The 22,317-nt window shown below is 43.0% G+C and overlaps 1 protein-coding gene across 6 annotated transcripts in view; it reads right to left on the bottom strand.

Moving 5' to 3' along the window:
• The window catches only part of arap2 (ArfGAP with RhoGAP domain, ankyrin repeat and PH domain 2), a 325,749-nt gene that overhangs the window by 157,297 nt on the left and 146,135 nt on the right, over nucleotides 1-22,317 (bottom strand). For all 6 annotated transcript variants that reach the window (XM_078400296.1, XM_078400332.1, XM_078400306.1 and 3 more), the window contains 4 exons: nucleotides 11,630-11,817; nucleotides 9,290-9,396; nucleotides 2,668-2,867; nucleotides 847-932 (listed from right to left, as the gene is read on the bottom strand). In XM_078400296.1, coding sequence (XP_078256422.1) covers nucleotides 847-932; nucleotides 2,668-2,867; nucleotides 9,290-9,396; nucleotides 11,630-11,817 — 581 coding nt within the window. The remainder of the gene's footprint in view (nucleotides 1-846; nucleotides 933-2,667; nucleotides 2,868-9,289; nucleotides 9,397-11,629; nucleotides 11,818-22,317) is intronic.

Below are 22,317 nucleotides of genomic sequence, written 5' to 3'. Positions count from 1 at the left end.
ACCTAGGTCTGAGCTTATGATGAACGTTAAAAACATGAATATGTTGTAAAGAGGTATTGAGGTTGACTGCTGTCACGGTAAAGTCAAACACAGGCAAAATAATAGTCATATAGCAGGAAAACAGACCCTTTGGACCTCCAGTGCAGGGTGGCTCAAGAGCCTAATGGTTGATGAGAAGACGCCATTCTTAAACTTGGAGGTAATCTAAGTCAGTCCAATTTGTCTGTTTGATCCATATCCCCCTGAAGGGTCTCGACCCAAAACGTCACCTGCCAATGTTCTCCAGACGTTGCCTGACATGCTGAGTGACTCCAGCATCTGAAATTCTTTGTTTCTACTCTCCCTCTAAACCTTTCTTATCCATAAGAATCATTCATTTAATTGCAGGGTAACACTGATGAACAAATCTTTAGAAAGACATCCAAAGCTATTCCTAAAGCTATTATTAAGGCTGAATGATATCAAGTTCTCTGTTGTGAAACAAAATTAATGAAAGTTGGATGCTTTCAAATGGGATAAGGCTTGAAGTGATGTTGCAAGTCTGCCAAACTAAGAAGACAGCAACTAGGAATCCCCATGCAAACTAGTTATTGCTCTCACATTCCCATGATCATCATAGTTTATGCTCATACATTCGTTCAAAATGAAACTAAATATGATAGATGATATGGTCAACAGAATCCCCAGTTCTCAAGAAATGATACATGAAGAAAACAGCAAGGTCAGGATCAGCCAGAAAAAGGCAAGCTTATTGGTCCAAGTATGCTCTAATTTTTTATATTAAATCTCACAAGGATAGAAGTAATTTTCTTTTAACCTCTCTGAAATACAGGATAGTTTTCTTACCTCAACAAGTTCATTACTCCAAATACTAGTGTCCAGTTTCAGACTACGAACCTTAGAAATATTTGACCCCAATGATCGATGCTGACCTGAATCACAGAAGAAAACAAATAACATGAACACACGTTAGTAATATCAGACTGAAACAAAATTAGTCAATTGTTTACCACTGAATTTCAAGATTTATAATTAAGGAAAACAATAGACAATAGACAATAGGTGCAGGAGGAGGCCATTCGGCCCTTCGAGCCAGCACCACCATTCAATGTGATCATGGCTGATCATTCTCAATCAGTACCCCATTCCTGCCTTCTCCCCATATCCCCTGACTCCACTATCCTTAAGAGCTCTATCTTGCTCTCTCTTGAATTCTCGTTTGTATATTTAAACTTGCTCCCACTTAAAGTAAATCAATTTCTTGTGTCAGTGCATTTTTAATTCTTTAACCAATTCCGATTAGTTGTGCATTTAAAAATATATTATGGATCATTTTAAACACATGAAACTGCACACCTGCTAAAGTCACTAAAAATTCACTAAAGATGTTTCTTTTTGCATCTTTTCGAAGAGATGAAAATATTACTAACTTTTCCACAGACAGGAAAAGTACTAGCAAATCAACAAGTTAACTAATTCAGACCAAAATTTGACAAAGGCTTTATGAGCACAATATAGACAAGAGACGTAAGAGCAAAGCATGCAAAGCAAAATTCCATTTTGGCTGTAATCATGAAATAGCGCTCGATTACAGGTTCAATGAGCAAACAAAATTCATTTGGAAAAAAACAAATGTAAAATCCTCAGTCAGCGGTTGCAACACGGCAGTCAATCTTTTTCATTCCACTAACAAATATTTAAGAGCAGGAACTTGGCTCAGTTTCATTAATGGAGCTAAAATGTTTTCATAACAATGATGCATTTTTAATTAGGTGCCCATTACTTCATCTGGGACTGAATTTAGAAGCCACAGAAAAATCACTAAAAATAATATTAGGTATTCCACTCAATGGCACTATTTATGTGCCATTGTGCACTATTTATTTTCAGTAAATTAATTCCTTATAAAAAGAAGTAATTTAGAAACTTGCCATGAGAAAGTGCGCACAATGCCAAAGTGCCACAATGCCAAAGTGCGCACAATGCCAAAGACGTACAGGTTTGTAGGTTAATTGGCTGGGTAAATGTAAAAAATTGTCCCTAGTGGGTGTAGGATAGTGTTAATGTACGGGGATCGCTGGGCGGCGCGGACTTGGTGGGCCGAAAAGGCCTGTTTCTGCGCTGTATATATATGATATGATATGATATGTTCTGAAGAGAGGATCAGCACACTCTCAGAATTTCAACTTACATATGCACTTAGTGTTGTCGGTGCGCAGTGAATGCTAATCCAGTACTAAAATAACTGAAAAGATAAGCACGTTGTTTGGGTATTAATAGACATAAGTTTAAAATTCCCAACCCCTCTATACTGATTGAGCCCATTCTAACAGCAGATGCTGGCATGTTACTGGCAACCACAAGGGGAAAATTGACCTTAATAAACTTCATCCTGAAGGAAACTACTGAAAATTTGATTGGGGTCTCCCCAATCAGGAATCATTATTTATTTGAAATTTTGTTAATCCAGAATCCTACTGATATTACACCAAAATTACAGCAGTCATGAAATGCATGTGCAAAGAAATCGCTAGCAAATATATTTGCCAAACCAAATAATCGAGTGGTGCTCCATTCCTGTGATGGAAATAGATTAATGGGTGCATTCAAAATATTTTTAACAGTACAGAATAAGAAGATGGCATGATTTGTGCACTTTATAATTACCTGCACATTTTTTGCAGATGACAACTCCCAGATTGATGGATGCCCATTCAGGATCAGGCGCTCGACAATCTGCACAGTTTCTGTTTGACTCATTGAACCAGATCTTCTCCACCACTTCGTAATCTGAAAGGCTTTCTGCTATTGATCCTTGCATAGCTTCAATCCATTCCTGTTTCTCCCGCTCAGATTCCGCTGTGAAGCTGAAACATTGATTTTTTTTTCTCCATTTCAACATTAATTATCCAATCACATGGTATGCCATGCCACAGAGAATTAGATATATCAGAAACTATGAAGTGTGTTACTCATTTTCTAATGGGATTATAGGCAATCGTTTTTGGCTGGCTCAACACTGTATACATCGTATACAACATACAATTTTTATTGTGGAGGAAGGAACCGCAGATGCTGGTAACACTGAAGAGAGACACAAAATGCTGGAGTAACTCAGCGGGTCAGGCAGCATCACTGGAGAAAATGAATAGGTGACGTTTTAGGTCGAGACCCTTCTTCAAACTGAGAGTCAGAAGAATTTTATTTGTCCTTTCAAGTTACACAATACCCAAACTTGAACAAAATGCATAATTTCTTCAATAACTGGGTTAAAATCCTGAAAATCCTCACCCATAAGCATGGTGTCTAGAAATGCTCAGTGGGTCTGGCAGCAATTGTGAAAGAAAAAGAGTTCTAGCCCAAGACCCCCAGGTCAAGGCAACAATTCAAGAGAGAAGTAGAGCATTCTCAGACCATGCAAATGTGGTTGGAGTTGTAAAGGGATTGTAAGTCTCTGGTGAAGATAAACCAGTTGAGGTGAAGAACTAAGAAGTGGTAGAGGGATTCACTCTGGCACTCTCACAGCTCCAGAGACCTGGGTTCGATCCTGACTACGAGTTGTGTCTGTGTTGAGTTTCTACGTTCTCCCCTTGACAGCGTGGATTTCCTCTGGGTGCTCCCATTTCCTCCCACATTCCAAAGATGTACAGGTTTGTAGGTTAATCGGTTTCAGTAAAATTGCCCCTAGTGGGCAGAATGCGAACGTGACATAACATAGAACTAGCATATGAGTGATCCAGGATGTGTAGGAAAATAACTGCAGATGCTGGTACAAATCGAAGGTATCACAAAATGCTGGAGTAACTCAGCAGGTCAGGCAGCATCTTGGAGAGAAGGAACGGGTGACGTTTCGGGTCTTCAGACTCAATGAGCTGATGGGCCTGTTTCCATGCAATATGTCTAAACTCTAAAGATGTGATTGGGAAGGGACTAGACCAGGGCAGAAAGGTTTGTGTAATAGTAGTAAGAAAGAAATTGGAGGTCAGTTTGTCAAACCACAACAGCGCCAACCAAACCACACCCGATTCTTCTCCCAGAAGGATGAAGAGAGCAAAGTGAATGGCAAGGGTGACAGGTATCCTTGACGATACTTCCAGTCCTTCTGATGCAATGCACCATGGAGATTAACTGGATGGAAGGAAGTAATGAGTTTGTGATGGACTGGGCTGTGTTTATCGCTCTGTGTCGGATCATGTGGCCAGATGGATATTGCCATGAATTCTCCAACACCATACCCGAGATGTAGATCTTGCTACAGATGCAACAGCTCCCAAGGTGTGTGAAGTCAGTCAGTTGCCACTAAAGTAGCGAGGCAAATTAAATGGGAGGCTGCCAGGGAGATTAGATGCACAGAATCTTTTGTCGAAATGCACAGAATCACATGCCCAGAGTAGGGGAATCAAGGACCAGAGGACAAAGGTTCAAGGTGAAGCAGAAAAGATTTAATAGGAATCTGAGGGGTAACTTTTGACACAAAGGGTGGTGGGTGTATGGAACAAGCTGCCAGAGGAGGTAGTTGAGGCTGGGACTATCCCAACATTTAATAAACAGTAAGACAGGTACATGGATAGGACAGGTTTGGAGAGATATGGACCAAGCGCAGGCAGGTGGGACTAATGTAGTTGGGACATGTTGGCCGATGTGGGCAAGTTGGGCCGAAAGACTCTTTCCACACTGTATCACACTGTGACTCTATGACTCAGTCTTGACAGAATATGCAAGTTGTAAACCCAGCTGCTGGGAACAGGAGTGCTTAATCCTTACCTGAAACCATTATTTGGACAGGATGGGTTTATACAGAGGTTATTGCAAATGCCATGAATTCACACCCACTCATCTAAATTGCCTTGAAGTTTCTTTGCTTCCTCCATACATTGGCAATCTTAGAAATATTATATTCAGTTCCCACATTCAACTCATTGAAGTTTACAGTAATTAGATGGGGGACCAAGCACTAATCCCAGAAGTGCCCCCACATCACTGCCTGCCACCATGAGACTGCCCCATTCATTCCTACTTTGTTTCCAGAATGACAACTAATTTACACCCCTTGCCAGTATATTACCCCAATCCCACATGATTACAGTTTGCAATCTATTCTCTTACGCGGGACTTCTGAAAATCCAAATAAATTATTTAGTTTTCTTTATTTGTTTTTTATTGGGTTTTCTCTCCTCTATTTTACTGGTTATATGCTCAAAACATTCCAGTAATTAAAAAAAAATTTTCATTCATAAATCTACACTGACACTGACAACTTCCATTGCTATTAAATAAGTATCCTGATATAACATCCATTTTCCCTGCTACTTGGCGATAGGCTACCCATTCTGCGGCTCCCTAGTTTCATAGAAACATAGAAACATAGAAAATAGGTGCAGGAGTAGGCCATTCGGCCCTTCGAGCCTGCACCGCCATTCAATATGATCATGGCTGATCATCCAGCTCAGTAACCTGTACCTGCCTTCTCTCCATACCCCCTGATCCCTTTAGCCACAAGGGCCACATCTAACTCCCTCTTAAATATAGCCAATGAACTGGCCTCAACTACCTTCTGTGGCAGAGAATTCCACAGACTCATCACTCTCTGTGTGAAGAAATGTTTTCTCATCTCGGTCCTAAAAGACTTCCCCCTTATCCTTAAGCTGTGACCCCTGGTTCTGGACTCCCCCAACATCGGGAACAATCTTCCCGCATCTAGCCTCTCCAACCCCTTAAGAATTTTATATGTTTCTATAAGATCCCCCCTCAGTCTTCTAAATTCCAGCGAGTACAAGCCTAGTCTATCCAGTCTTTCTTCATATGAAAGTCCCGCCATCCCAGGGATCAATCTGGTGAACCTTCTCTGTACTCCCTCTAAGGCAAGAACGTCTTTCCTCAGATTAGGAGACCAAAACTGCACACAATACTCCAGGTGCGGTCTCACCAAGGCCCTGTACAACTGCAGTAGAACCTCCCTGCTCCTAAACTCAAATCCTCTTGCTATGAATGCCAACATACCATTCGCTGTCTTCACTGCCTGCTGCACCTGCACGCTTGCTTTCAATGACTGGTGCACCATGACACCCAGGTCACGTTGCATCTCCCCCTCTCCTAATCGGTCACCGTTCAGGTAATACTCTGCTTTCCTGTTTTTGCCGCCAAAGTGGATAACCTCACATTTATCCACATTATATTGCATCTGCCATGCATTTGCCCACTCGCCCAATCTATCCAAGTCGCTCTGCAGCCTCCTAGCATCCTCCTCGCAGCTAACACTACCACCCAGCTTCGTGTCATCCGCAAACTTTGAGATGTTGCATTCAATTCCCTCGTCCAAATCATTAATATACACTGTAAATAACTGGGGTCCCAGCACTGAGCCTTGCGGTACCCCACTAGTCACTGCCTGCCATTCCGAAAAGGACCCGTTTATTCCTACTCTTTGCTTCCTGTCCGCCAACCAATTTCCTATCCACCTCAACACTGAACCCTCAATACCGTGTGCTTTAAGTTTGTACACCAATCTCCTATGTGGGACCTTGTCGAAGGTCTTCTGAAAGTCCAGATACAACATATCGACTGGTTCTCCCTTATCCACTCTACTAGTTACATCCTCGAAAAATTCTATAAGATTCGTCAGACATGATTTGCCTTTTGTAAATCCATGCTGACTTTGTCCGATGATTTCACCACTTTCCAAATGTGATGCTATCACATCTTTAATAACTGACTCTAGCATTTTCCCCACTACCGATGTTAGGCTAACTGGTCTATAATTCCCTGTTTTCTCTCTCCCTCCCTTTTTAAAAAGTGGGGTTACATTAGCTACCCTCCAGTCCTCAGGAACTACTCCAGAATCTAAAGAGTTTTGAAAAATTATCACTAATGCATCCACTATTTCTGAGGCTACTTCCTTAAGCACTCTGGGATGCACCCTGCGGATTTATCTGCCTTTAATCCATTTAATTTACCTAACACCACTTCCCGACTAACCTGGATTTCCCTCAGTTCCTCCATCTCATTAGACCCCCGGTCCCCCGCTATTTCCGGCAGACTGTTTATGTCTTCCTTTCCTTTGCCCTTCGTTTATAATTGGTGCAAATAATTACTTGTCATCTTCTAATCAGCAGGAATTGTTCCATAACCTAGCATTTTGGAAGCTGGCATCCAAGCTCCCCACTATTTCCACAGCGACCTCATTTAGTATTCTGAGCTGCACATTATCAGACCTTGAGGATTTCTCCAACAATTTTATTTTTACTAATATTAATTTCCTTTCATTGTACCTCTTCATCAGAGTTTAAGTCCCCCAGCATTTTGGGGAACAATATGCATCTGGATGCAGAATATTATAAGTACTGTTAAAAATCTGTGGTAAGAGAGATTTATCCTTATTGCACACATTCTGGCACAAAATAGCATTGCAGCACCTTAGCGCAATAGTCTCAAGGGCCTTCGCCACGAAAGAAGAGCATTTTCATAATCAACATTGTCACTGAACATGTTAAGTGTGTTAATTAAGCAGCCTCACGCACTCCTATCTTGTTGGCATTAATTTTATTCCATTGCTCTTGTTAGAGATGGAAATATGGTAGATGATGCCAATGCTGATCCTCTTTACAAAAACTAAGAAAAAAACGGAGTGTTTTATACCTTCTAGATGGCATGAAAGAAATGTGCTGTCAGAACATACCAGTATTGTACAGGAGAATAAGATTCTGAAGAGTCGAGTTTACACATCTTTGTCACTTCTTAAAAATAACTTCTTGCTTAAGCAACATAACAGTCAATTTTCTTAAGCAACCATTTGCCCTAGTTTGAGTGCATGTCAATAGCGTTGAAACTTGTTTTTTTAAATTACAAACTAATAGTGCAAGAGCATTTAGTTTTATGCAGCTTTTAAAAATCGCACTTTGCCACTGTGTCCACAGGGGGAAAGAAAGTAGGTTATTCATTGAATGCAGTTCTAGCTTACAGCTCTGGAAATTATAGGCACTTTCCATTAACTTTACAGAGCTGTACAATTACAGTTGTGTTTCAACTGGCACTGAAGCTTCAACCCTATTACAGACATTATCTCAACTGATAAAAGCATCTCACACACACAATCATCTTCAACCCTCAGTTCCCAACCTCTATGTTTCCAAGTATGTTTTTATATTTTACATTTATTTTAGACCTGGACCTTATGGACATTTTATTTTAAGAAATCCTTGCCCATCCCCCTTGCCAATCCTTGCCCATCCTCAGTCCTTCTAACAGTTTTTGTGGCTACTGCCTCTGTTATCCATGCCCACCATATATTGATGTGAGGTGCAGCAGATATTTAAGTAAATTAACAGATCAGTATGAAGAAGGGTCTCGACCCGAAACATCACCCATTCCTTCTCTCCCGAGATGCTGCCTGACCTGCTGAGTTACTCCAGCATTTTGTGAATAAAAACCTTCGATTTGTACCAGCATCTGCAGTTATCTTCTTATACTCAGTATGTTTTGAGTTGTATTAAACTTAATAATCATTTGTATCAATCATGTGCATTGTCGGCAAATTAACATCCATAATGCAAAAGCATAGGACCTGGACTCCAAATGATCCATGTGGGTACGAGTTCCTTTCAATGTGCACATTTTGGGAAAAACATTGCAAGAAAGATAGATTTATTTTGTACATTTTGGTCTTCACTTGGTCTTCATTTTGGGCTCCCATATTATCTTCTACCTCAAGTAAACAACTTGACTGAAAATTCTCTGTGAGCAATGGCTCAGATGGATCAAGCTCCGCTCTGAGAAACTGAACACGTTACCTTCACAGGTGTCAGCTTTCAGGTTCAAAAGATGCCACGATTCCAGAGTGGAGAAAGTGCATTCTTCCATTGGTCTAACCATCATTTACCGCTCAGCTAGCAATGCTATGACAGAGTTCAACTGCTTGCAGGATCTTAGATAGCACACATTGCTACCCCTGGTTTACGACAGAAGCCGCTTTTCAGAAATCACGTGTTGGAAGGAACTGCAGATTCTGGTTTACACCAAAGATAGATGTAAAATGTCGGAGAAACTCAGTGGGTCAGGCAGCATCTCTGGAGAAAAGGAAAAGTTGATATTTCAGATTGAGACCTGGTTTGAAGTAGGGTCTTGACCCAAAACGTCACCTATTCCTTTTCTCCAGAGATGCTGCTTGACCCACTGAGTTACTCCAGCATTTTGTGTCTATCTTCAGAAACCACGTCATTGATTGCAAAGCCTTTTCACTTCACAGCATTCAAGAGAGAGGAATAAAACCCAAATCAATTTCAAAACATTTTACCTGAAGTTTCGGAATGGAGTAGATAATTCAAAGCATTTACGATCAATGTCTTTGACTGTTGCCACATTTGTGTGTACCATTGTAATACCAACTCCACCTTTAAAATCCTTCAAAATAAAAAAAAGAGATTAATTATTGGCATTTGTTTTCTAATGTTTAGCCATATCTGATCAAATATTTCATCATTGTTCACCATTCAAGTTCATCATCCATTCCAAGAGATGAGGCAGCTTTGTTCAAACTCTAGGTTAAAACTCTAGGTTAAATGCTTTAAACTCTAGGTTAAACGCTTTACCGTTTACCGTTTACATGCTTTAATCCCCTGTCTATATGTACTGTATTGTATTGCACTGTATCGTATTTATTTCACAAAATGCTGGAGTAACTCAGCAGGTCAGGCAGCATCTCGGGAGAGAAGGAATGGGTGACGTTTCGGGTCGAGACCCTTCTTCAGACTGATGTCAGAGGGGAGGGATAAAGCCCCACACGTACTATCGTATTGTACTGCACTGTCATCCCCTGTCTATATGTTTTGCATTTGTATTGCACTGTGGCCCCCAGAGGCACTCTGTTTCGTCCCATTCATTGCATGATCTGCAAGGAGTGGAATGACAAATAAACTTATCTATCTATCTATCTTAAGGCTATTTTTAGATTTAATGAACATGACAGCAACTTCTCCAAAACATGGTGTACTTGCTGACAGAAAGGGTCAGAATTCATTTTCTTGGTGCAACTCACGATGAGTGAGTGTTTTGGGACAACTTTAGGACAATATTTAACGATAGCTACTAATCCAAATTACTTTTCCCCCTCGACACCATATAAACTAATGCCCAGGTTAGATAATGTCCAAGAAGCCCAGTTAGAAACCTCTAACATACCACAGGACGGCCATGATTTGGAGGAGCAATGAAGCATTTGTTCTAAAATACAATTTTTATTTAAAGATGTCAACGATGTACAAATTACATATTAGAAAAATATTTCTGCCTATTGAGCTGCCATTTAGTTTCGTACACAGAAGCAAGCCGTCAAAAAAAGGCATAACATCGGTCTGATCTGGAACCACTGGTGAGCTTGGTTCTCAGGTTGGCAGGATTGGAAACAAGTGATTCGAGAGAACATGACATCTAAAAAGGGATAGAAAAAATGGAAAGAGGTAGTCCTAATAATAAGAGAAGAGATAAAGATAAATATCACCAAGAGATAAGGAGTTTCTTAACCTAAAAAATTCCAAATCTGCAAATGATTTAGATTCAATTAAGAAATAACAAACAGCAAAGAAAAATCAATCAATGGAGATTATAGGCACAACAGTATTGGAGAGATTAGGAATATACAGGAATATATAACACAGTAAAGGCTTCATATGGACATACAAGCCAAAATGTATGGTGGGGGAGGGAGGGAGGGAGGGGGAGGGGGAGGAGAGGGGGAGGAGAGGGGGAGGAGAGGGGGAGGAGAGGGGGAGGAGAGGGGGAGGAGAGGGGGAGGAGAGGGGGAGGAGAGGGGGAGGAGAGGGGGAGGAGAGGGGGAGGAGAGGGGGAGGAGAGGGGGAGGAGAGGGGGAGGAGAGGGGGAGGAGAGGGGGAGGAGAGGGGGAGGAGAGGGGGAGGAGAGGGGGAGGAGAGGGGGAGGAGAGGGGGAGGAGAGGGGGAGGAGAGGGGGAGGAGAGGGGGAGGAGAGGGGGAGGAGAGGGGGAGGAGAGGGGGAGGAGAGGGGGAGGAGAGGGGGAGGAGAGGGGGAGGAGAGGGGGAGGAGAGGGTGCACCAATGCAGGAGAGATTTGGGCCCACTGGGTGAACTTGGTCTATTATTTTGTTAAAAGCCATTGACACTATTGCTATTCTTCATTTCAATAAATCAATATTGTGTGAGGAAGTCAGCAATGATTGATTGAATGCAATGAAGCAGAGGACTCTCAAAAACACAACTAACTCTAAGACTCAAAAAAAGATCATGGTGCTTTACATCTTGAAAGGGATCAACAACAACTGCAGCAATTACCATGTAAATTGGCTAATAATGCTAAATTCTCTGCACACTGACAAACGATTGTTTTTAAATTTTGGGTTTTCTGTGCAACAAACCCCAGAGCCACGTTAATGAGATTTTCTTTGATGACGCATCAGCTATTTGAACACAAGTGCTTCCAAGCGCAAGCATGCAGTCCCAGGGGTGATCGTGTCTGAATAATCAGACACACCAAAAACACTTATACCTAACATCATAGGGAACAATGTGTTTCTGAATTGAATGAGCCATGTTTGGTACAAGGAATTCACAGTCTAATTGATGCTGCAAATTATAATAGGAAGAGTTAAACTGTTTAATCTTACCTGTTCACTTTTATAAAGCCAAACCTTGCTGCCTCGCAATACAACAAAAACTTTGGCTTTGTGGCCCTTTAGATCCAGAGACCCGTACTTGTCAGCTGTTGCAGTGGACTGACTATTCGGATGTGAAAGGACACTGGAGTCTGATTTCAATGCATTTAAAATTGTGTCAATCCAGTCATCTCTATCGCCTGTCAAAGAAAGTTACAGAAGTTCACTTCACTTGAACCAAGCATGTTATTTAAAATAGATATATCGGCCTTTTACAAAGAATTTATCAAACATGATGTTTAAAAATAAATGGGGAGGAGGAGGTACTAGAAATTAAGAACCGAATGTTCAGTTCAAAATCCCACTCACTTCTTTACAAACATGCAAAAAACAAGAGCTGTGAATGATGGCGATGATAATTGGACGAAGTTTAACTGCTGTGATCATAATATGAAACAGCTGTACTTCTGCAAGTATTAATTTTGAAATGTTGATAGGTTAGTATTTTAGTATAAATCACCAGTTTAAATCCATCATGAAGTGAATCTCATATCTCACCTCTGCAACTTGGTCACCGTTAGCCTTTTTATTTTTAAAGTTTTTCTTTAAGAGTGAACACAATGAAACTTAACAGCCTCCTCGGGAACAGGTACAGTATTTTCACATTCTCTCGGCATATTAAAAAAAAAATCAGAACCAACACTCAAGATTGGATGCTTCATTACTGTCTCATTAAGGAGGTCAACCTTTCACTACTGAGCTCTGAGGTTCTCACCTGCTTTGAAATAATCCCAGTGGCCAAGAACCATCAACTGGTGGCATTAATATTGTTGTGATGAAAAACTATGAGAGGTTGGTTATTAAGTCTATCCATTCCTGCCTCAGCAAGAACCTGGGCCGACTGCAATTTGCCTCTCACCACAATAGATCAGTGAGGGGCGGGGAGGGTCTCACTGGCTCGCCACTCTACACTGGACTACTTGAACAAAAAGAACATGTCAGGCTGACCGGTGTTCAACACCATCATCACTTCCAGACATGTTATCAAGCTCAGGGAACTAGGTTTCTTGCATCCTTATTGCAATTAGATCCTCAACAACAGACCACAATCAGTATGAATTGGCTTGGCAACACTTCCCCCTCGATACCAACCATCAGCACATTGGCACCTCAAGGCTGTATGCTCAGTCCCTCCTCTATTTACTCTGCACACGCTACTGTGTAGCTAGACAGAGTTCCAACTCCATCTTTAAATTTAACCATGACACCACAGTTGTAGTTGCAGGATGAATTATGGGTAAGGATGAGTCAGAGTATGGGAGGGAGATCGATCATCTCATTAAATGGTGGCAGAACAACAACCCTGCTCTCAACTTCAACAAGACCAAGGAGCTGATTGTTGAGTTTAGAAGAGGGAGGCCAAGGATCTATGAACCTATCTGCATCAGAAGGTCAGCAGTGGAGAGAATCAACAGCTTCAAATTCCTGGGTGTACACATCTCTGAAGATATGTCTTGGTTGCAGCACATTGATGCAATTTTAAAGAGTGCCCATCAACGCTTCTAATTCCTTAGAAGATTGAGGAGATTCGGAATGTCAGCGAATATTCTCGAACCTACAGGTGTACGGTAGAGAGCATATTGACTGCTTGCATCACGGCCTGGTTCAGCAACTTGAACACTCAGGAATGAATGAGATTACAAAAAATGGTGGACACCACTTGGTCTATTATGTGCACTGATCTCCACAACATTGGAGGGATCTATAAGATGTGTTGCCTCAAAAAGGTAGCCAGCACCTCCGGGCTACTTTTGCACTAACTTTTGGGCTTCATAATTTATTAATTTTTTTAATATTGTTTCATATATTATCTATGGATAGGGTGTTGGTAGACCTGCTTTGCTGCTGCAAGAAAGAATTTCATTGTCCGTTTTAGATACATATGACATTAAAACACACTTGTTTCTTGAAGAGTTTATTGTTTAATGCAAGTGAATGTAAGGCTCTGGATAAAATAACAAGTAAGAATTGGGATTGTTACGCCACAAGCCACGGGTATTGACATCCACGGAGGGCAAATGTGTCAGAAAAATTGATTTGGTCAGCACATGGGTAAGTGCAATGAACATCCACAGAAATAAACGACTTGACGTGGAACAGCCACATTAAAGTGATAGCCAAGTAAGCACACCAACACCTCCAGTTCCTCAGGAGACTGAAGAAACTTGGCATGTCTCCAATGACTTTCACAAACTTCTACAGATGCACATTTGAAAGCACATGGTTGGGTTGCATCACAGCTTGTTGTGGGAACTGTTACACCCAAGACCACAAGAAATTGCAGAGTTATGCACAGTCCAGTCCATCACACAGACCATTAACTCCATTTACACTTCAAGCTAGCTCAGGAAAGCAGCCAACCTAATCAAAGATCGTTCCCACTATGATCATTCCTTCTTCTTACTGCTCCCATCAGGGGGAAGGTGCAGAAGCTTAAAAACAGGCACCAACAGGCTCAGGATATAGCTTCTTCTCTCTTATCTGGCTTCTGAACTGTCCTTCCGTAAGCTAGGACACTGTCCAATTCACCACTGCCCCATTGCGAACATTGGACTTTGAGTTTGGAACTGCTGTGCTAAAATGCTGAGCACCATATTCTGCACTCTGTATCTTTCCCTTCACACCACCTATGGTACTTAAGTTTGGCTTGATTGTATTCATGTATATTATCTGCCTTGACACAAAAAGCTGGAGTAACTCAGCGGGACAGGCAGCATCTCTGGAGAGAAGGAATGGGTGACGTTAGGGATAAGGGAAACGAGAGATATAGGCGATGATGTGGAGAGATAAAGAACAATGAATGAAAGATATGCAAAAAAGTAATGATGATAAAGGAAACAGGCCATTGTATGCTGTTTGTTAGTGCAAATTGGATGGGGGAGGGATAGAGAGAGAAGGAATGCTGGGGCTACCTGAAGTGAGAGAAATCAATATTCACACCACTGGGCTGTAAGCTGCCTAAGTGAAATATGAGATGCTGTTCCTCCAATTTGAGTTTAGCCTCGCTCTGACAATGGAGAAGACTGAGGACAGAAAGGTCTGTGTAGGAATGGGAAGGAGAATTAGTGTCCAGCAACCGAGAGATCAGGTTAGTTCATGCAGGCTGAGCGAAGGTGTTCCGCGAAACGATCGCCCAGTCTGCGTTTGGTCTCGCTGATGCATAACTCCCACTCCCCTTACCAACTCTAACCTCACCCACTCTGAACATACAGCCCTCCTCTCACTCTGCAGCAACCCTGACATTATAATCAAACCCCCCGACAAGACAGGTGCCGTGGGAGTCTGGGCCGCTGACCTCTACCCGGCTGAGGCCAGGCGACAACTCTCAGACACCTCCTACTTATCCTTGGAACATGATCCCACAGATGAGCACCAGGCCTTTATCTCAAATACCATTACTAAATTCATTGCTTCCGGCTGTCTGCCTTCCACGACCTCCAACCTTATTAGTTTCCCAGCCCCGCACAGCCCGTTCTTCCTGAAGAAAGGTCTCGACCAGAGACGTCATCCATTCCTTATCTCCTGAGATGCGGCCTGACCCACTGAGTTACTCCAGCATTTTGTGTCTACCTTCGATTTAAACCAGCCTCTGCAGTTTTTTTGCTACATAGCCCGTTTTTAACTTCTCCCCAAAATCCACAAACACAACTGCCCTGCAGCCATTGTTTCAGCCTGCTCCTGTCCCATGGAAATGATTTCCACGCACCTCGACTCTATTCTATCCCCCCTGGTCCAAATGTCCGAGATACCTCACATGCCCTTCGTCTCTTTTATGACTTCTGCTTTACGAACCCCCACGCCCTCATCTTTACTATGGATGTTCAGTCATTCTACACCTCCAACCCCCACCAGGAAGGCCTTAAAGTCCTCAGTTTCTTCCTCGACCATAGAACCATCCAATTTCCCTCTACTAACACTCTACTCCACCTAGAGGAGCTGGTCCTCACCCTCAACAACTTCTCCTTTCTCCTCCCAAATTCTCCAAGTCCAAGGCGTAGCTATGGGCACCCACATGGGCCCCAGCTATGCCTGACTCTTTGTAGGGTATGTTGAACAATACCTGTTCCAGGCATACAATGGCCCTAACCCCGAACTCTATCTCCATTACATTGATGACTGCATCGGTGCTACCTCCTACACCCAAGCAGAACTCATGGACTTCATCAACTTCACCACCAATTTTCATCCTGCACTCAAATTTACTTGGACTATCTCTGACACCTCCCCCCCCCCCCTTTCTTGATCTCAGTCTACATCACAGGAAATAGACTATTGACTGACGCCTATTACAAACCCACTGACTCCCTCAACTACCTTGACTACAGTTCTTCCCACCCTGCTTCCTGAAAAGACTCTATCCCCTACTCCCAATTCCTCCTTCTACGCCACATCTGTGCCCAAGACGAGGTGTTCCATACTAGAACATCTGAGATGTCCTCATTCTTTAGGGAACAGGGGTTCCCCTCTCCCATCATAGATGAGGTCTCACTCGTGTCTCCTCGGTACCCCGCAGCTCCGCCCTTGCTCCCCCTCGTCGCAACAGAGACAGAGTCCCCCTAGTCCTTACCTTCCACCCCATCAGCCGTCACATACAACACATAATCGTCCAAAATCTCTGCACCTACAACGGGATCCCACCCACTAGCTACATTTTCCCATCTCCACCCCTTTCCGTCTTCCGCAGAGACCGTTCCCTCCGCCACTCCCTTGTAATTCGTCCCTTCCCACCCAAACCACCCCCTCCCTAGGTACCTTCTCCTGCAACTGCAGAAGATGAAACACTTGTCGCTATACCTCCTCCCTCGACCCTCTGTCCAGGGACTCCGACAGTCCTTTCAGGTTAGACAGAGGTTCACTTGCACCTCCTCCAACCTCATCTACTGTATCCGTTGTTCAAGATGTGGACTCTTATACATCTGCGAGACCAAACGCAGACTGGGTGATCGTTTCGCAGAACACCTTCGCTGAGCCCGCATGAATCGACCTGATCTGCCGATTGCTGGACACTTCAATTCTCCTTCCCATTCCCACACAGACCTTTCTGTCCTGGGTCTCCTCCATTGTCAGATTTAGGCTAAACACAAATTGGAGGAACAGCATCTCATATTTTGTTTGGGCAGCTTACAGCCCAGTGGTATGAATATTGATTTCTCTCACTCCAGGTAGCCCCGGCATTCCTTCCCTCTCTAACCCTCCCCCACCCAAGTCACACTGGCTTCTCATTTTCACCATACAAACAACTTACAATGGCCAGTTTCCTTTGTTATCGTTACTTTTTTGCATATCTTTCATTCATTGTTCTTTATGTCTCCACATCACTGTCTATATCTCTTGTTTATCTTATCCCTAACCAGTCTGAAGAAGGATCTCAATCCGAAACGTCACAAATTCCTTCTCTCCAGAGATGTTGCCTGTCCCGCCGAGGTACTCCACTTTGTTGTGTCTATCTTCGGTTTAAACCAGCATCTGCAGTTCCTTCTTGCACATATTATCTGGCTTGATTGGATTGCATCTATATAATAAAACTCTCATTTGTTTCTTTGTTTGTTCCTGGACTACAGCCAAAACGGTAGACAACAGCGCAAAAATTTTAGGGCCACCTTACTCACCGTCGTCCCTTTGGTGTTAATGGAAGAAGTTTCATTGATATCGATGTTATATTTTAAAATCTATCTCCTAGGGAGTGAGAGGGAGGGAGTGGGGGAGGGAGGGAGGATAAGGGGGGTTGAGGGGGATGGAGTGGGGGAGGGGGATGGAGTGGGGGAGGGGGTGGAAGGGGGGAGGGGGGTAAGGGGGGAGGGGGAGGAGGGGAGGAGTGGGTGCTACACCAATGCAGGAGAGGTTTGGGCCCAACGGGTCCACTTGGTCTAGTCCAAAATAAAGCTTTTCACTGAACCTTGGCACGCGTGACAATAATAAACCTAAACATAACCTAAGGTGAATGAATATGGAACATTGAGTTAATTCCAGCACTTGCATTTTATAGTTGAAAGCTCCACCACACACCCCCACTTGCACAGACACAGAATCCCAATCCATACGCCTGATTGCCACCTTACTGATATCCCTCCCGCCCCCCACCATCAGCTATTTTAAATGAAATAGGCAACAATTGCAAGCTGGTCCATGGTAAATGTTGTCTGGCATTTACTTTTGTCTTTACTTTTGTATTAAATGTTGTCTTTACTTTTATTTATAAAGAATGATCTCTTGCTCTCCACTTTGCTGCTGTAACACTGTAAATTTCCCCGGTGTGGGACAAATAAAGGAATATATATATAATTATTATTATAACAATCCATCCGACAGTGGTGCTGCCAGTAGAATTGCTGATGCTCAGCTCCAGCAACCTGGGCTCCCTATGAAAATGTACCACCAGACGACTGACAGAATGCCACGGACTTTCAGTGGAGGAGACTACAGATGGTCAGCAGCAGACTGACATCTCGGCATTAGATGCTACTGTCTGCCGTAGGCTAATTGCTTCCAATGGTGCAGAGCAAGTTGAGGGGGCAGGGTAGGTTGGGACAGCTAGGGGAAGGGGGGGGGGGGGTCAGGACAGCGGAGGAGGGAGAGGGAGTGAGAACGAGTGAAGAAAAGGCAGGATCGTAGTGGGTGGGGTCTTCAGTGGGGGTTGGGTGCACAAGGGGAGACTCGGGGGTGCAAAGGAACCTGACAGAAGTTCAGGATTCCATTGTCCGCATGGAGTAATAGAGTGGTACAGTGTGGAATCAGGTCCTTCAGCCCAACTTGCCCACACCGGCCAACATGTCCCAGCTACACCTGTCCCACTTGCCTGCACTTGGTCCAGATCCCTCCAAACCTGTCCTATCCATGTAGCTGTCTGTTTCTTAAATGTTAGGATAGAACCAGCCTCAACTACCTTCGTCTTGTTTCAGCTTGTTCCATACACCCACCACCGTTTGTATGAAAAGGTTACCCCTCAGATTCCTATTAAATCTTTTCCTCTTCACCTTGAACCCATGTCCTCTGGTCCTCGATTCCCCTACTCTGGGCAAGAGATTCTGTACATCTACCCAATCTATTCCTCTCATGATTTTATACACCTCTATAAGATCATCATTCATCCTCCTGCTTCTCCTAGGAATAAAGACCCAGCCTAGTCAACCTCCCACTATAGCTCAGGCCCTTTTGTCCTGGCAACATCCTTGTAAATCTTCTCTAAACCCTTTCAAGCGTGACAATATATTTCCTATAACATGGTGCTCAGAACTGAACACAATACTCTAAATGTGGTCTCACCAACATCTTCTACAACTGCAGTTTCTTTTGTCTTTAATTATACAAATATTAAATTTTCCATCACCTTTGCATATTCTCCAGTGATGCTACCTGACACTCCATGTTACTCCAGCACTTTGTGCCCTTTTGTGTAAACCCGCATCTGCAGTTAGACACAAAATGCAGCATCTCTGGAGAGAAGAAATGGGCAACGTTTCGGGTCGATCTGCAGTTCCTTGTTTCTACATTAAGGCCCACCGGTGTTTGACTACAAGCACTGCCTAGCACCATTTCCTTCTAGTCTGGAGATAATTTTTCCCTGGTTTCCACGAAAGTCTCTGGTGCAGTTCCAAAAATAATTAAAGTCGACCCTCTCCCATGTTGTTCCATTCCTCTTTGCTTCCCAGGGAGCTTCAATTCCTGAATGTCAGCATGTGCTTGCTCCAGCCGAGGTGCATCTCCCATTAATCCAGAGCAGGCTAGTTTTAACTGTTTTAACATAATATTAATCCCTGATGTGTGCATCCAATCTGTGGCACCAAATTTGTTGGAAAATACAAATTAGCTGGCAGTACCAACTTCATAGGCTGGCCACATTGTAGTCAACAGACAGAGATTAATTGCACAACACAACCTTCAACTTTGTTTTCTGAGAGATATATCAAACCTGGGCCCTGAGATGGAAAATATTTTGTGGAAGTCTGAATGCTTCATCTTGCATTCTTTTCTTGGCAATGCAGAAAGGTTTGGGAGCCACTTCATCGCATCAACATGAGACAAGTCAAATAAAAGTTGGCTGCATTCCATTACCTTCAGTAAAAACCCACCTCAGATCATCAGCTCAAACCCTGCACTAGAACTTGAAGTTGCAGTTTCTGGACTCGAGACCCCAGTGTGCTATCTCTGAGCTACTTCACCTGATTGTATTATCCCAGAGGCTCTCCATGGCCTTCATATATTGGAAGGAACTGAGAAATATGCAACAGTGAAAATCCAGACACTATTTCTGTTAATAAAACTCGGACCAAAATATATACTGTCATCCAAAAAAAGATGAAGTGCTAGAGTTACTCAGCGAGTCAGGCAGCATCCCTGGAGAATGTGGATATGTGATGTTTCAAGTCAAGACCCTTCTTCAGACCCAACCCGAAAAGTCACCTATCCATGTTTTCCAGGGATGCTGCCTGACTCGCCAAGTTGTTCCAGCACTTTGTGTATTTTTTTCCCAAACTGTGTTTTTTTTAAATAAATTTGCTGTTCCTTGTTTCTATATGCCATCATCTTCCTTGCTGAATATTATGAGAGGGGATAGACACAAAAAGCTGGAGTAACTCAACGGGACAAGCAGCATCTCTTGAGAGGAGGAATGGGTGACGTTTTGGGTCGAGACCCTCCTTCTCGACCTGAAATGTCATCCATTCCTTCTCTCCAGAGATGCTGCCTGTCCTGCTGAATTACTCCAGCTTTTTGTGTCTATCTTCGGTTTAAACCAGCATTTGCAGTCCCTTCCTACACATTTTGAGAGGGGAGTTTGAAAGTCTTGCTTTTATAACATTATCACTAGCATTCCACACCACCTCAGCAGCTTAGATTACACACTCAAGTATCAGAGTGAACGTGAATGTACAGAAGCAAGAGAGCAACATAAAATCACATTAAACTAAAATCTAGCTGGATTAAGACAGTATATATAAAGCACCCACCTTTAAATGTGGTACTACTCTCTAATTCCAGTTAAGCCTTTGCTTGCTGCATACACATTTATTAACAATCTTGCTTCATCCACTGAATTGCTTTCCAAGATAATTGCTCATTGATTTTAATGGCATGCATATTGAGAAGTGATAGCCGTCCAATCTGTGCCCGGCCAATAAAGCACAGCTAATACCAGGAATTCTATTTCCCACTCCATTTTCCAAGTCCACGGTACAATACAATAAAGTATCACTGCCAGTGACATTTTTATGCTAAACAAAAAATATACTAGTTTTAACATATGTTTGTCCACTGGGTGGTTTTAAACTGCTCAAATAAATCAGCGCTTCAGCTCAATTTCACATTCTTTTGCTTAAGAGTGGATAAATAGTGGTGGGGAAACCCAGGCTATGAATACCACCTGCAGTGTTACAGCTAACATTCTATTAAAAGTGCTGTTTGGCAGCATATTGTTCAAGTGAGTTCAAGAACTCAAGATGTAGATATTCAAGGAATGAAGTCTATGCTAAATTGTGATGTTACAATATGGCAGATACAGTTATTTAACAAACAAGGTGACCTTGGGACCATAGAATACTTTGGCCTGAGCTGATACCATGATGTCAATACATGGATATACATCTTGTATCCTGTACTACCAAACTTGTACTATCATACATACATAGCCAGTTTCACGGTATTGCTTGAAACTACAACATATCTAAACCACATGAAAACATGAGGTCACAGGAACTGACGATGCTGGAATCTTGAGTAAAACACAAATTGCTGCATACACATTTATTAACAATCTTGCTTGGAGGGAATGGATGGGTAATGTTTCTGGGCGGGACCCTTCTTCAGACTGTTATAGACTGACGAAGGGTCCCGAACCGAATCGTTGTCTTTCCATTCCCTCCACAGATGTTGCTTGACCTGCTGAGTTACTCCAGCACTTTGTGGTTTACACATGAAAACATAGATGTTTACTTTCAAATTCTGATGAATCCTAGGATTCCTTACAGAGAAACTTAATTGTAACGACTTGAGCATTGTAAGAAAAAAAACTGCAGATGCTGGTTTAAATCAGAGTTAGACACAAAATGCTGGAGTAACTAAACGGGTCAGGCAGCATCTCGGGAGAGAAGGAATGGGTGACGTTTTGGGTCGAGACCCTTCTTCAGACTGATGTCAGGGGAGGGGGCGGGACAAAGATAGGATGTAGTCGGAGACAGGAAAACTAATGGGAGAACTGGGAAGGGGAGAGACCTGTTCCCTCCTTAACTCCCTGGTCCACTCGCCCCTTCCCACCCAAACCATCCCCTCCCCAGGTACTTTCCCCTGCAACCACAAGAGATGCAACACCTGTCCCTTTAACTCACACCTCGACTCCATCCAAGGACCCAAACAGTCTCTCTGGGTGAGGCAGAGGTTCACCTGCACCTCCTCCAACTTCATCTATTTTATCCGCTGTTACAGATGTCAACTTCTCTACATCGGCGAGACCAAGTGCAGGCTCGACGATCATTTCGCTCAGTCCGTCTCAACCAACCTGATCTCCCGGTGGCTCAGCACCTCAACTCCCCCTCCCACTCCCAGTCTGACCTTTCTGTCCTGGGCCTCCTCCATTGTCAGAGTGAGGCCCAGCGCAAATTGAAGGAACAGCACCTCATATTTTGCTTGGGCAGTTTACACCTCAGCGG

The sequence above is a fragment of the Rhinoraja longicauda genome, chromosome 1 (genome assembly GCF_053455715.1).
Source record: "Rhinoraja longicauda isolate Sanriku21f chromosome 1, sRhiLon1.1, whole genome shotgun sequence".
In the NCBI taxonomy this organism is placed as follows: Eukaryota; Metazoa; Chordata; class Chondrichthyes; order Rajiformes; family Arhynchobatidae; genus Rhinoraja; species Rhinoraja longicauda.
This window is presented reverse-complemented; position numbering and strand designations above follow the sequence as displayed.